The 15,043-nt window shown below is 31.6% G+C and overlaps 1 protein-coding gene across 1 annotated transcript; it reads right to left on the bottom strand.

The window, feature by feature from the left end:
• Window positions 1-954: 954 nt before the first annotated feature.
• Window positions 955-14,708, bottom strand: LOC112500421 (NAD(P)H dehydrogenase (quinone) FQR1-like). Its single transcript, XM_025103917.1, has 5 exons — window positions 14,576-14,708; window positions 5,833-5,995; window positions 3,297-3,390; window positions 1,970-2,232; window positions 955-1,351 (listed from the first exon to the last, which is right to left on the bottom strand). The coding sequence occupies exons 1-5, from the start codon at window positions 14,706-14,708 to the stop codon at window positions 1,120-1,122; spliced, it is 885 nt and encodes a 294-aa protein (XP_024959685.1). The 3' UTR covers window positions 955-1,119.
• Window positions 14,709-15,043: the final 335 nt, after the last annotated feature.

The raw sequence follows: 15,043 nt of genomic DNA, 5'->3' as shown, positions 1-15,043 counted from the left end.
AAAAAAAAATAATGATTAAATTAAATCTTTTATTAAAACATTTACTTCTTATTATTTTTGAAGGAAAAAAAAATAACTTTAACTTCTATTTACCAAATAAAATTAAAATTGTTATATTTGTTATTTGACGAATAAATATATGGAATTATCACAGGTAAACTTCCATGTCCACAAAGGTAACTAGAAATATCGTAAGAATGAAATCTGACGCCCAAAATTCCCTAGGACTTTGGCAATGTCGGGGTTCAAACTCAGGAAAAATGAGATTTCCACTGCATTCCCCCTGAGCCTTTACCAGTTTGCTACAACCGAAGTGGTTCTTACTTTAATGGCGTGTTTGGTATCTAGACATGATAAGACAGAACATAACAGTTGCTCATACATCATTGGAAAAAACAAAACAGATAAAAAGACCAATTTACTTCTAATGAGTTGTTTATATATTTTGATTAATTCATATAATTTATCAAATTATAATAAAACAATTATTTTTATAACAAAATATATCATTAGATAGTTTTCAATAAAATAATTAAAATAACACCAAAATATAGTTTCTAGTTTTTATTTTATACATCTTCTGTAATACTTTTTATGATAAATATTTAACAAATTATTTAAATTAACCAAAATATAAAAATAATATTTCAAGGACAAGAAAGTGAAAGTTTAAAGAATATAAAATACAATTATAAAATTTAAAGAATGAATAAAATATAAAAAAAGAGGATGAATATTTAATATTTTAGAAGAGAATTAAGTTTTATTTTAAGATTAAATTGATAAAATATAGGTTTGTTCCATAGGGTGGGGGTGGAACACGCATATTCCACTTTATTCCATATAAAAGTCCTGTCACACGTAAAAAGTGATCTATATCCTGTTATGTCTTGTCCAGTGTACCAAATGCAACCTAATATATATAATAGACTTATCCAAAGGACCCCAATACAATATTCCAAACATATTCCATTAAGCTTCAATCATAATAGTTTCAGACACAATTTATATAGGTCTATTGTAGCAAGCAAAGCAATTAGAAATAGAAAACAATAATAGCAGTTTAGCAATCACTCACATTGTAGTGTAGTAGTTATATAGCATAACATGCTTATTGAATCAGACAGTTCCCTTGAGTTTCTTAGTGATGGTAGCAATGTGCTTACCCTGATGGAAAGCTTGCTGCAACTCGAGCTCCGATGGTTGTCTCGACCCGTCCCCGGCATACGTCCCGGCACCGTAAGGACTTCCACCTTTCACTTTCTCCATTTCAAACATTCCACTTCCAAATGTATATCCAATTGGCACAAATATCATCCCATGGTGGACAAGTTGAGTAATTGCAGTCAATCTGTGTCATCAACATATAATTAAACAATATCCGCGTTCCGACCCACTGTACCAGATATTGTCCGTTTTAGAACATGTATAATGGATGAGGTATTCAGTCTCATATAAAGGCAACTTTTGTTCCCCTCCCCAATCAACGTGGGATCTCACAAATTCATACAAATCAACTTAAAAAATAAAAACCATGGTGGAAGGTAATGTTACCCCAAAATTTTGAGTTTATAAGGAGCTCACAGATCTAGTTTTTGTACATGTGGAACGGGTTGTTACATAAATGTACCGGCTGCAGAAGCGGTTATCAATAAAGAAGTGTAGCATCCCCAGCCAACCGTATTAGATATTGTGCGATTTATCCACACTGGACTCACGGATTTAAAACGGGTCTGATAGAGGAGGTATCCAGTCCCTTATAAGGCAACCGATGTGGGATCTGACAAGAAGGTAGTTGTTGGAGTCCCACTCCCACATCGGCTAGACTTAAAACCGTTCTCCTGGATATATGTTGGAATCTCCCCTTTCTCCTCAATGGCTCTTTTGGAGAGTGATCTGGGGGTTCCACATATTCTCACAGTAGTTACAGAACATAAGTATATAATTATTAGGATATATGGGTACTTACGCAGTAGTTTCTTGGCCACCACCTTGAGATCCAGTGCTATAAAAGATACCAGCAGGCTTGCTAGCAAGCTGTTGTGTTCTCCAAAGACCACCGGTGGCGTCAAAAAATGATTTAAACTGAGCAGCCATCATACCATATCTCGTGGGGAATCCGAAAATAAATCCATCGGCTTCAGGAAGTTCGTTTGGTGTGATTATGGGCACATCGCTTTTAGGAGGTGCACTCATCTTAGCAAGCACCTCATCGTTAAGAGTCTCGGGCACCTATGATCCAAACAGGACAAGTGGAATTTGAGTTTAGAATATGAGGATTTTATGTTTCATTTGCATATTAGTTGCTCTCACATCCGAAGCCAGGAAGATAGGAATCGAATCTAGAATTCCATGTCTACCCTTATTATGAGATGGAAAAAATCATTACTCTCTCCATTATTAAGGGGAAAATTGTGATCTTGTTCGTCAGCAGCTTAATGAGCTTAATAGGACTCACAGCTTATCTTGTCAGCTATACATGACTGTTTTGTAGTGGCTTAATGATATAGAAAGCGGCTTATTCAGTAAGCTTCTAAGGGGGGCTTTATGCAGAAAGCCAAGTTTTTTTTCCAAAACTTGTCCCTTCCAATTAAAAAAACACGCTACTTCCATTTATGAAATAAACATTCCCAAACAAAAACCTTCCCAATCTATACAAACAAATTGAACCACACAGACAACTTTATCAATAAAGGAGTTAATGGAAAACCAATCAAACATCCCCAAAAAGTGTAATAATTATATATTTCTAAAATTAGATGTCTTTTTCATTGTGGACATATCATTTTAGGACGGAGGGAGTATTAAATAGATTAATAAGTTGGTTGATTAAAGTTTAAGTAATAGGGATCAAAGCAAGTAAGAGGCTAAGCGTTGATTAAAGTTTACCTGATAAGCGCTTACCAGGTGTCATTTACCTTACCGGTTGGGCATAGCAAGGATCTTACCCGGTAAGAGGATAGCAAGGACCGAGAATCTTACGCAGTAAGTGAGAATGAAGACTCTTACTCAGTTAGCACTTTCTAGGTAAAAGACTATTATAAACAATCCATTTTGATGGCCAAGAATGTCACTCGGTAAGATAAGTGAGGATGATGACCTTTGAAGTAAGCATTTGGTAAACGGCCCCTAAGCTTTATTTCATCCGTTATTTCTAAAATCATGTGACATAATAAGAATGCTTGTGTGATCTTTTTTAATCTATGATCTTTGCACTACGAACATTTAAATGAAGAACTACAGATGTTAATCAATCGTTTTAACATATAAAAAAGAACTAGAGAGGAAACATCTACCTGCCATAATTTGGCTTCAACTCCTTCGACAGATGCAGCTCCTTTCTTTATCTCTTCAGCTAGCTTCGCTACATGTCCGTACATGGAATAGTACCTGCCACAAGAAGGAAAAACGTTAATTGCCAGCAAGCAGAAAATTGTTCCCAAAACAGATGTTGTATAATAGTATACCATGATCAATAAGCTTACATCTTAAATAACAAAAGGTGAGTTCCATTCTAGAGGAATTTTAAATAAAGATTCTGATTCAAGATATACAAGTTTTTATCTACTAAGGGGCTGTTTGGTTGGTTTTTCATTAAGTCTTGTATGGATAAAGTTGACCGAATAAGCAGTGACAGTGAGTCCAATTAAGCTCATTAAGTTGTTAACAAAAAGGTCAAGGATGATGTGTATGTTCTATACTATTACTTCCACAGTTCCACCACACTGTAAAATAATCTTCCTATCATAGTTTATCTTACAGTTAATTTGGGGGAAATCGGTAGATCAGTAAATTTGCTTGAAACTTTTCTCATGTGCTGGATTTTGGAGAAAATTTGTAAATTTGCTTGAAGATTACCTTACTCATCACTTGCAACTTGCCCTGGAATAAGTCCAACTGATTTAAGGTTTCTGATTCAACCTTAAATCTAGCATCTTATCACCTTTGGCACTTCTTTCATTGTTCACTTTGCTTTTATGTTCTTAGCTGTATTATACTCAGCCAAATGCTATACTCCAGCATTCATTTGACCAGTATTTGACTCTTGATCTGCCCGAATAATGCATAGAATGACATGAAGCCACCAAAGCACTCATGCCAAACACAAATATTACTCGTTTGTTAGCAGCTTAATGTGCTTAATGAGACTCGCAGCTTATTTCGTCAGCTATACATGACTATTTGGTAGTGGCTTAATGATATAGAAAGTGGCTTATTCAGTAAGTTTCTTGAGGGAGCTTTATGCAGAAAGCCAAGGTTTTTCCAAACCTGTCACTCCCAATCAAAAAACACTCTTTCATCTATGAATAAAGTATAAACCCTCCCAAACAAAAACCTTTCCAATCTATAATGACAGATTAATCCACCTAGACAGCTTTATCCATACAAAACTTAATGGAAAACCAACAAAACAACCCCTTAGTGACCAAGTGTTATGTGGTAAAACATCTTGCATTCAATCTTTGATCACAAAATTTCAGATATGGTCATTGGTCTTGGGAAATAAATATTGTTCAAGAGTAACAGAAGATATACTCTTCACATAAACAAAAGAAAGAAATGCAGTACGGTGCTCCTAGTGCCTGATTATTATGGAGAAGCAAACACATGTGGATTAGATACCAGGGAAGAGATCAAGAGAAGTTCTACTAATCATTTCTCTAATGGTTATCTCCAGAGTATGTGACAGATACTCGAATTAACTTCCCTTAAATGTTGTTTCATTTATGGGAAAGATAAGGTGCTATGTTCTTGATGTTATAATTTAGGAAACATGTATGCGGTGGTCTACATATCTCTGCAAAGCAGTAATTAGGTGGTCCGGAAGCTTCCTCTCTCCCAGCAAGCAAGAAAGTCAAGCCAGGAAGTCCTTTTCTAATTCTGGTGCTTTCGGACTTGGCCAATCATGAATAAGATCAGTTCCTGTGTCTATCACTATCGTCCTATTTTCTCTCATTTGCATCCGATTAAGCAAGTTACTAGAAACTCGTTTCATCAAAAGCAAAACCTTGTGCGGTTAGCTCAACTGGTAATAAGGCTTGGGCTTTGGGGGATCCTCCTTAGAGGTCAACGAACTAATGTAACCATTTCAGGGGTGATTAGAGGAAAGGACTTCCATTCATATAAAAGAAGGTGCTTCTGTCCCCAATCCTTGAGCTCTCAAAAATCAGAACCATGCTGCCTTTTGGCCCAAACACTTGATATATTTTTTGTGTTTCTAAATTCTATATCACAAAATGTGAAAAGAACAGATCATGTGGTCTCAGACCAGTAGCTTGACATGCCTAAAATACCACACCTTGAGTCCTTCATGGACAAAAGCTGTCTGTGTGGATTAATCTATATATACATTATTTCCCTTGTTTAGTGACGTTAATCAACAATCAAATATCACAATCAGAACAATATTACATGTAAAAATTCTGAGAAAATTTTCAGCACCTCCAAAAATCGCGGCAGAGGACAAACGAATGCTTCTAGCCAAACATACACAAAGTAGATCTAGAAATAAATAAAAAAACCAATGCAGATTGGAGATACTCCTTTCCTCATCCTACCTAAGCTCATTAATTATACACCAATCACACACAATCGTCAAGCTGAAGCATATGTTATGAATATTTCAAATTCAAATCGTTCATCGATACCAAAAAAAAACACTCCGCGAAACTCAAATCAACCGATCAATAACATAAACACAGATTACTTGATGGAGAATAAAATCTAATTGAATTAAAAATCATCAAAAACGAGTAAAATGAAATCAAATAAGCAAATAGCCATCGGCAACGCAGCTGGCATCAAATGAGAGAAGAGTTAAAGAATACATACACAATATACACTTTTGTAGCCATTGATGAATCCACAGACGTTGTTTCTAGTTTCTGATCGATGATGAATGAATCAGTTATCGGTTCCGATTCGTCGAGAATTGAGTTGAGAGAGCAACAACGAGCACTAATTTGAGTAATTTGACTTCTGGCTCCTACGTCCCCTATTTATACTGAAAAGGAATCCTGACTACTAAATCAATTTACTATTTGGTTATTTCATTTTATAAATATTAATTTATTATATTATAATTATATACATTTATAAAAATTCTATATAACATTTATTAAACTTCATACATAATTTATATTATATTATATTATATTATATATTTATGTCTGTATGTTTGTGTGATTAAACGAGAATAAAGTCAAAATAAGAAACAAAAAAACAGTCAAACCACATATAAATCACATATGATTTTACATGCGATTAAGAAACCCAGTTAACGTATGGTTGAGTGGGCGACCTAACCTCTGATCTCAAATCACATGTGATTTTACATGTAATGTCGGTGTAAAAATTACATTTGATTAGGCTGTTTTTGTGTTTTTTTTTATTTAGTTATTGTTATTGTTATTGTATGAACCTGATATATATATATATATATATATATATATAGGGGTCCATTCAAGGAATAATTAACTAGTTTGTGGTAACCGTGAGATTCAATCTCAACCACAAATCAATAGATAAATTAAGAAATTTATAATTTTGGTAATTTTGAATTAAAATTTTAATGTAAGGACATTTTAGGTATTCTACCTCCTCTCTCTCCTCTCCTCTCTATGTACCCGTCCTACAGTAATACCACTGTGATATCTAAAATATTGACTATGTTAAACAAAAGACACAATGTGATACCCAAGCACATGTAAGATGCATTGTGATACCACTGTGTTACATCTCCGATCGACCACACAAACGACRYCAATGTGATACCCAAACACATATAAGATGCATTGTGATACCACTGTGGTGTCATCGGAGAACGATGGCCGGAGGACGGTGGACGGGGACGGGGAGAGGAGAGATGAGAATTTTAAAATACCTAAAATGTCCTTGCATTAAAATTTTAATTCAAAATTACCAAAATTATAAATTTTCTAATTTATCTATCGATTTGTGATTGATATTGGACATCACGGTTACCACAAACTAATTAATTCTCATTTGATTAGGCCCCTATACATACATACATACATACACACACACACACACGCATATATATATATATATATATATATATATATGCGAAAGATCGTGTGAGAATGAGAGTTAAGGTGATAAGTCGTAAGAAGGGATCTGGACTCTTGATCACCTTTAATCTCAAACTCACTCATGAATCGTGCTTGATACGGGGGATTGATCTGGTGCATCTCGTCATTTCATCTTCGTGCATTTCATCATAATGTGCATCCAATGGTGGAGATCTTTTCTTACATTTCTCACATTAACTCTCCTCCTGACCGAAACTCAACCATATTATATACATATAGACTTGGGATCATGTGAGAACAAAGGTTTTTAGTAAGACCTGTAAGACCAATTCTCAACCCTAGGATTAGATCTACAATTTGAACATTCATAATCACAAAAATTGCCACGAGACTTCCCAATAATCACAAAATTGTCATCATGCAACTTTAGACTATTAGATCATTAGCTTATAAAGTTGATCAATGAACATAAATTGGTCTTACGGGTCTCATGAAAAACCATTGGTCTCACGTGAACCAAACCTAGAGGTTCAAACAAGAACACCTCCATTTTACGAGAACACAAGAACACCTTTATCACATGTGATAATACGCGTGAGGGGACCCTGTAATATGTGGACAACGTGTTCTACGACTTAGGTTGCGTCAAAGGTTGTCCGTGTCTATGATTTCGCATCACATGTGATGGTCTTAATGGATTATAGTATCATATCAACAACACCCTTATCACATGTGATAATACTTATGATATGGCTTAGTGGTGTAATAGCGACTTGGCCCTCAACCAAGATCGCATCGGAAATCGTCTGCGTCTCTGATTTAGTATCACATGTGTAAAAAACTCTACAACTTCATATGCATTTTGGGTTAATGTAATTGTTCTTGTATTTGTTTATTTATATTGGGGTGTAAATAATGTGAGTCGAGCTTGAGTATCAATATACTCGACTCGAACTCAATAGTCATTTTTTCAAACTCGAAGTCGACTCGAAAACTCGTGAGTAGTTAAAAAATAAACTCGACTCGAACTTAATTACAATTTTTTAAACTCAAACTCGACTTCGAACTCGTTTGAAGCTCGAACCAAGCTCGAACTCGAACTCAAATCAAACTCATTCGTCGAAATTTTATGAAATTTTAGAATCTTCTCTTATAAATTATAAACTTAAATGTCTTCTTTTAAATTTTAAAAAACCAAAAGGATGCATCTCAAACTTCATCATAAAAAAAACAAAGTTACGAACTTCATTCATCTCCCTCTCTTTTTATAGCAATTTTCCATCTTCTTTTACAATGTTTCTTCCAATGCGGGGCAACTTCACCAACATTTCTTTAGTTTTTTTTTTGTCTTTTGTAATATGATTTTAATAAAAAAAATATTAATATAGTTATTGTAATTAAAAATGCACGATATTGTTCAAATATCCAAAAATATAAGACACTTTTATTACATTATATAATGCATATTATATTATAAAATTGATTATATTTTTAAAACTAATTTTATATAAAAAAATTGATTATCTCATGAGCTTTTCGAGTGGAGTATTTGGTAGCTTGACTCGACTCGTTAATATGACGAGTCGAGTTCGAGTTTGAGCCTTACCTATTCGAGTCAAGTGTTGACAGAGTCGATCTTGAATAACTCGTGAGTTGTCTCGTATCACTTACACCCCTAATTCATATTATCAGACAATTTTATTGCATGAGATATTAGTGTATATTCACATACGAATTTGCACCAAGTTTATTGGCGAGATGATATCAAAATAGCTTTATAGTAGTTAGTATTCACGTGTGAATGAACACATAAAACCACAAGAAAATTTGTTGATGTTATATTTCATTATTCATTCACATGTGAATAAATATATAAACTACATGTAACACTAGAAAAACACCTTATAAACAAATTTGATAATGTTTCTATATTACTATTCATTGACTTGTAAATCATACCAAATTTGATAATTTTCTATTTTAACACTTATTTATATGTGAATTTATACATAAACCACCAGAAAATTTAGTAACGTTTATATCTTATTGTTCATTCAATAAGTTTGATTTTAAAATATTTATTATTCATATGGTCTCATGTGTTTTATTCATGTATTTGTATGTCTGTGTGTTCCATATATGAAACATGTTTTTGTTTTTTTAAAGTACAAGTATTTATATACGGTAAAATGCAACAATTAAACTCACACACCCTCCTCACCTTTGGTTGGTTTAAACCCCTAACCTCCTAGGAGGCCCAGAAGACTACGATACCGCTAAGACAAAGATATTTTGGTAACATATTTTTGTTTTTTTAACACGGAAACAATAGCATGTTTCATATGTGCTATTTAAAACGTGAAAACTGATTCGTAGGTTTGTAACATATATTTGTATTTTTCATTTCATTTGCCCTACACACATCCACATACATATATCAGACGAGGGTAGTTTTGTAATTTGATCTCATCCCATTCTTTTTTGTTTTAACTATTATGATAGAACAAAGACACAAATTCAAGTTCCTTCAGGACCTCTTAAGGATTTGCCTTACTGTTGACTTAAAAACCTGATAAACTTAATTGATCCACGTATAAATTAATCCAGAAACCCACAATCACGAGAGGGAGAAAATTCAAGGATTGTTTATCCAAACACTTACCCAATAGATGCTTATCAGTAAGAGTCAAGGCTCTAACTTACTTTATCGGGTAAGATTTTAATTCATTAAAACGGTGTTGTATGCAACCATGTACCCGATAAATACTTAACAGGTAAGACTCTCCATCTTTATCATCATTTTTATCAGGTAAGATTCCCGATGCTTGTCATGTTATCCAATAAGGTAAATAATGGACTTGGTAACCATTTAGTAAACGACTATTTATCTCTATAATTAAGGACAAAATCATAATTTTATTAATTAAAAAGTGTTACACATTCCTAAATATATATATATATTTTATTGTAGAAATAAATTTTAGTAGGAAAACAGCAATTAATTAAGAAAAAATAGGAAAGCGACGTCGTAGGGGAGATGAGGGTTAGTTGAAGATGTGGGGTCCATGAGGGAATGATGGGATGTTGGTGTCACCAACCACCATCATTTTTTATTGCGAGAGACGTCTCCGTCTCGCTAAAACAATTCCCTACACAAACGTGTTTCTTTTTTTTCCAGGTGGGTCCCTCCTCTGAGTTGGCCCCGGAAACTCGGAATTGATTTATCAAATTTCTGTTTAAATAAATATTGGTAAATAATCTTTTTTTTTTTTTGAAAGGCAATATTGGTAAATAATCTTATAAATAATTTTTTTAAAATTAAAAAAAATAATACAGTAAAATGCATCTCGATTTTAATATTTTATTTTATTTTGTTTTCTGTCAATGTTATAGTATAGTTTTATGTGGTTTTGAGAAAAAAGATAATGCTTTTATTTTTAAATAAAATATAAATTTGAAGATATCTTAAATTTTTTATAAAAATATATCGACATTATTATCAAATTAACTACTTAAAAGTTCTTGTTTTGTTGTGTAATTTATTTAATTCAATTTTTTATTATAATTTAATTTATGTTTAATAATGAAATTTTTCATAAACATAATAATTAAGTATTCTGTTATAATACATTGATTATCTTAATTATATTTTAAATTTTTTATATTTAAAATGAAATGTTTATCCAGTATTTAATTATGTTTATCTGCAATTAGTTACCGAATTCAAGATTGGGTTATTTACTTATAATCTTGAATTTTAAGTAATATGCATCAATAAACAGTATTTCATGTATAAAATATAGTTTTTAAGAGTTTTTGTCAAATGTCTTATAACATAGTTTAGATATACTAGAAGGTGCTTGCGTAATTTAATGAGATTTATATCAATTTTAATATTTTGTTTTATTCTTTGACTTTGTCTATATAATATCTTTTTTTAGTAATTTTGAGAAAACGATAATATTTTTATTTTTGAATAATTTATAAATTTAATTATATCATAAAAATTTAAGAAAATATATATATCGATATTATTATCAAATTTACTATTTAAAGTCCTCGTTTTTATGTAATTTTTTTAATTCAATATTTTACTTATAATTTAATTTATATTTAATAGCGAAGTAATTTATTTATCGTTCAATAATATAATATTTTGTAAAGATAATAATTAAGTATTTTGTTATAACTAATGATTGTTCTAATCATATTTTAGATTGTTTATATTTTAAAATTAGATATTTATCTCGTATTTGATTATGTTTATCTATAATTAATTACACGAATTCAATAATGAAGTTTTAATAAGTTGTACTTACATACAATTTATTTTTAATCTTGAATTTTAAGTAATATGCATCAATAAACGATACTTTATACATAAAAATGGTTTTTAAGAATTTTTGTCAAATGATTTATAATATAGTGTGATACTTAAAAATTAAATTTAAAAAAAAATTTACTTTCATATCCAACATAATCCCTTTCTTATGTATTTTTGAAATTATGTATATTAATTATAATATTTAAACATTGAATATAATTTATAAAATATTAATCATTTCTCTTAAATATTTAATTTTAATATGTTTCATAGGTAGAAAATAATAAAAATAAATAATTTATCTTTCCTAAAGGGGTGTTTAAGATTGCTTATTTTATGTGATTTTTAACTTATTTCAGTCTGACACTGGTGTTAAGTTAAATGCTAGTGTTTTGATGAGGAAAAATAAAACTACTTATAAACAGTTTTTGATAAGTTAATCATTCCTGACTATGAAAAACTGTTTATTACCAATTTACCATTTTAACCTTATTTATTAATGTTTATTAATTATTAATCTTATTGATATAAATTATTAATTTTATTGATATAAAATTTTGTCAAATATATTATTATAAATGATGAAAAATAAGTTTTTTCGTGTTAAAAAATCAAATAAAGTTAATAAGCAATCCCAAACACTCTCGTAAGGCAATAATACGGAAGACTGTCTTTTTTTGTCATTTTACATATATAAGCAAAATATGTCAAACACTAAAAAACAACTTATCAGTTTGTTGCTTTTTGGTACCACTATAAGCTAATTCAAACACTTTTTACAGAACTCCGATTTGATACCACATAAGTTAATAAACACTTTTACCAAAAAAAAAAAAACATAAGTTGTTTTAAATAAGCAATCCCAAACACCCCCTAAAAACATCTCCAATAGAATATTGGAAATAAAGATTTTAGAGATTTTTACTCCAACAAATTTTTTAAATGAAAAGATTTGAAAACCAGTTCTTCAAAACAGGAGTTATGAAAATTGTTTAATTTCTGTATGTATAAATAATTCTAATGTAAAATTATCTGAATGTGCATAAATTTTCTCAAATATTTACTTGTTATCTTATATTCTTATTCTAGATCTTTGCAATAATCAGTATAAATATATGTTCAGTATAGATCCATTCTCGAAACATATGAACTCTCAAATTGTAATGTCGATTCGAAGTTTTTCAAAAGGGTAGAAATATAATACACGCATTAACTACTCGTTTTTAGCATATTAAATATTTAAACAAATAAATACGAAACTTTTTTTTTTCTTTCCAAAAACGACGTTTTCATTTTGGTAAAAATGATCATAATTTTGTTTATATCACAAACCAAGACGTAAAATAGAAAATGAAAATTTACGTGTCAGCATCCCGTGTTAAAAAAGTCATGCAACATATATCGGTTCCATATTTATACTTATCTGATAAAATTTAAAATTATATGTCATTAATTTCGTCATGAAGTCTGCTTTATTTTTAATATTTTAAGAGTTTAATGAAAACATATTTCTATATTTGTCAAAAATTTAAGAAAGGAATATTATTTATACAGAGGTGAAATAACAACCTCTGTTTTCATATCAGGATTTGATTTGTTATATTTAAGATGGTGATTTGCCCCGATCCGGTGAGGAACCCGGCTCACCCGATTAGTACGGGGACGGGGATTCCCCGCTAAAACGGGTCCTGGGGCCGGGGGCTGTTACTTAAATCGGGGTTGGGGACGGAGATCCCTGATAGACTCAAACTAACGGATATTCTTCATGGGATTTGACTGGAAAAGAGATATTAATCCTCGTACTCGCATGAGACTGGGGTCGGGGCCAGGGGTTGTGGGCTGTTACTAAAAACAGGGGTTGGGGTTGGGGTCGGGGATTACAAAACCCTCCTCATTCCTGCCCCGTTGCCATGCCTAGTTATATTTTAATGAAATGTGAATTAAACCTAATGAAAATGACATAAATCATGTTTATTGTTCAATTTAGACATCCAGAACAAAAGGATGTGACGTGAAGATGGCAACGGAAGTTAATGATTGATTGAATCATTTTTCTGTAATTTGCATAGTGACGATGTGTAGTCAAATACCACAAAATTGTTTATAATAGTAAATGGGATTTGTTATCATTTTCATTGTGACAAGAACTGAAACGATCACATGCTTAAAACGTATTTGTTTTCAAGCAACACAAAATCAGAACCGAAACCAAAAGGTACAACGGTATACATTAAAACCTATAGTGATGCAACAGAGAGATGGAAACATACAGAAAAGAAGAAAACCCGAAGCGAACAACATTAATTCTTGAAAAGCCCAGTTAGCAAAAAGGGGGACTCTAAACAGAAAAATGTAAAACACGTTGTTGTCATGAAAGCTGCGAATCACTCAGCTCGTTGGACGAATTGGTTTTTCAATCCACAGTGCCCACAAAATGGATCTTGTTTTGAGATGTCTCGTTACCCACTTGAAAACTCATAGTTGAAGCTCGGTTTTTTGAAGATCATGCATTAACGATGACTCCAAACCAGAAAGCAAATGGCCCAGATATTAACGGATATAAAATTAATTAAACGAAATATTGGTTAAATGGGCTAAAATAAAACTAAGCAATTAATTAAACCATCTATAGCCCAAATAATTGAAATGAAAATGCAACAAGGAGCCCAATGAAGCCATAAAATGGAGCATTGTGCTAAAAAGGTGGGGGAAAACTAATGTACCAATGACCACCAAGAAAAATGTATCTATATTATAAGCATTTGAAGAAAACTCTTAAAAATAAATTTTTTACACATGAAATATTGTTTATTGATACATATTACTTAAAATTCAATAGTGCGAGTAAATTATTCGTAAGTACAACTTATTAAACCTTAATTTTTGAATTCGTATAACTAATTGCAGATAAACACAATCAAATACAAGTTTGTTTATGTGGTTCAATAATTGAATCCCAAGTGAAATCATAAACTTTTAAAAGAAAAAAAAAGGCAAGTTTGACTAATACTATATTTGTTCTTTTCCAAATTATTCAATGATTTATCATTAAATAATATTATATTTAAATAGACTTTCTTTATGAAAAACCGACATCGTCGGTAAATCTTATCTACCCACTAGATCGACCATTGAGAGATTGTTTGGTAACAACTTAATAAGACTCGCAACATATTTGGTCTGTTATATATGATCGCACGAGCTGATGACAGCCATGCACCACCTGTGTCACTTAGCCGATACAAAGCTATATGATAGCACCCAATTTTTTCATTATCATAAAGAAAGGGAAGTGGCTCGGCTATTCCGACCTCGCCCGTGAAGTAAATCATCGCACCTACGGTCCAACCAATTGCCTATATTTCTTGGTTTTAATAGGACTCCTTACAAGCGTTGTTTCTTTAGTAGTAGCTTAATGATATAGAAAATGTCTTATTCAACAAGCTTTTAGTGGTAGCCTTATGCAGAAAGTCAAGTTTAATCCAAACATGCCTCCCAATTAGAAAAACGCTCATTCCATCTATGAAAATACGTTTCCAAACAAAAACATTTCTTATCTATACAGTCAACTTTATCTATACAAGACTTAGTGAAAAACCAACCAAACAATCCCTAGGTTCATTAAGAGGAAAAGGATTAGAAGAAACACATTAACAATTGTGTGTGT

This window comes from Cynara cardunculus (assembly GCF_001531365.2).
Source record: "Cynara cardunculus var. scolymus isolate 2C chromosome LG 17, CcrdV1, whole genome shotgun sequence".
Lineage (NCBI taxonomy): Eukaryota > Viridiplantae > Streptophyta > Magnoliopsida > Asterales > Asteraceae > Cynara > Cynara cardunculus.
Note: the sequence above shows the minus strand (reverse complement) of the source record. Positions and strands in the feature narration are given on the sequence as shown.

Bases quoted from the DNA above. Each gene is read 5' to 3' on its own strand.
- LOC112500421 (XM_025103917.1), bottom strand. From the start codon at position 14,708: ATGATTTACTTCACGGGCGAGGTCGGAATAGCCGAGCCACTTCCCTTT. The intron at 2,233-3,296 runs GTAGATGTTTCC...TTTGGATCATAG, and splicing joins TTGAAGCCAAATTATGGCAG to GTGCCCGAGACTCTTAACGA. The intron at 1,352-1,969 runs GTAAGTACCCAT...TTGATGACACAG, and splicing joins GGTGGCCAAGAAACTACTGC to ATTGACTGCAATTACTCAAC.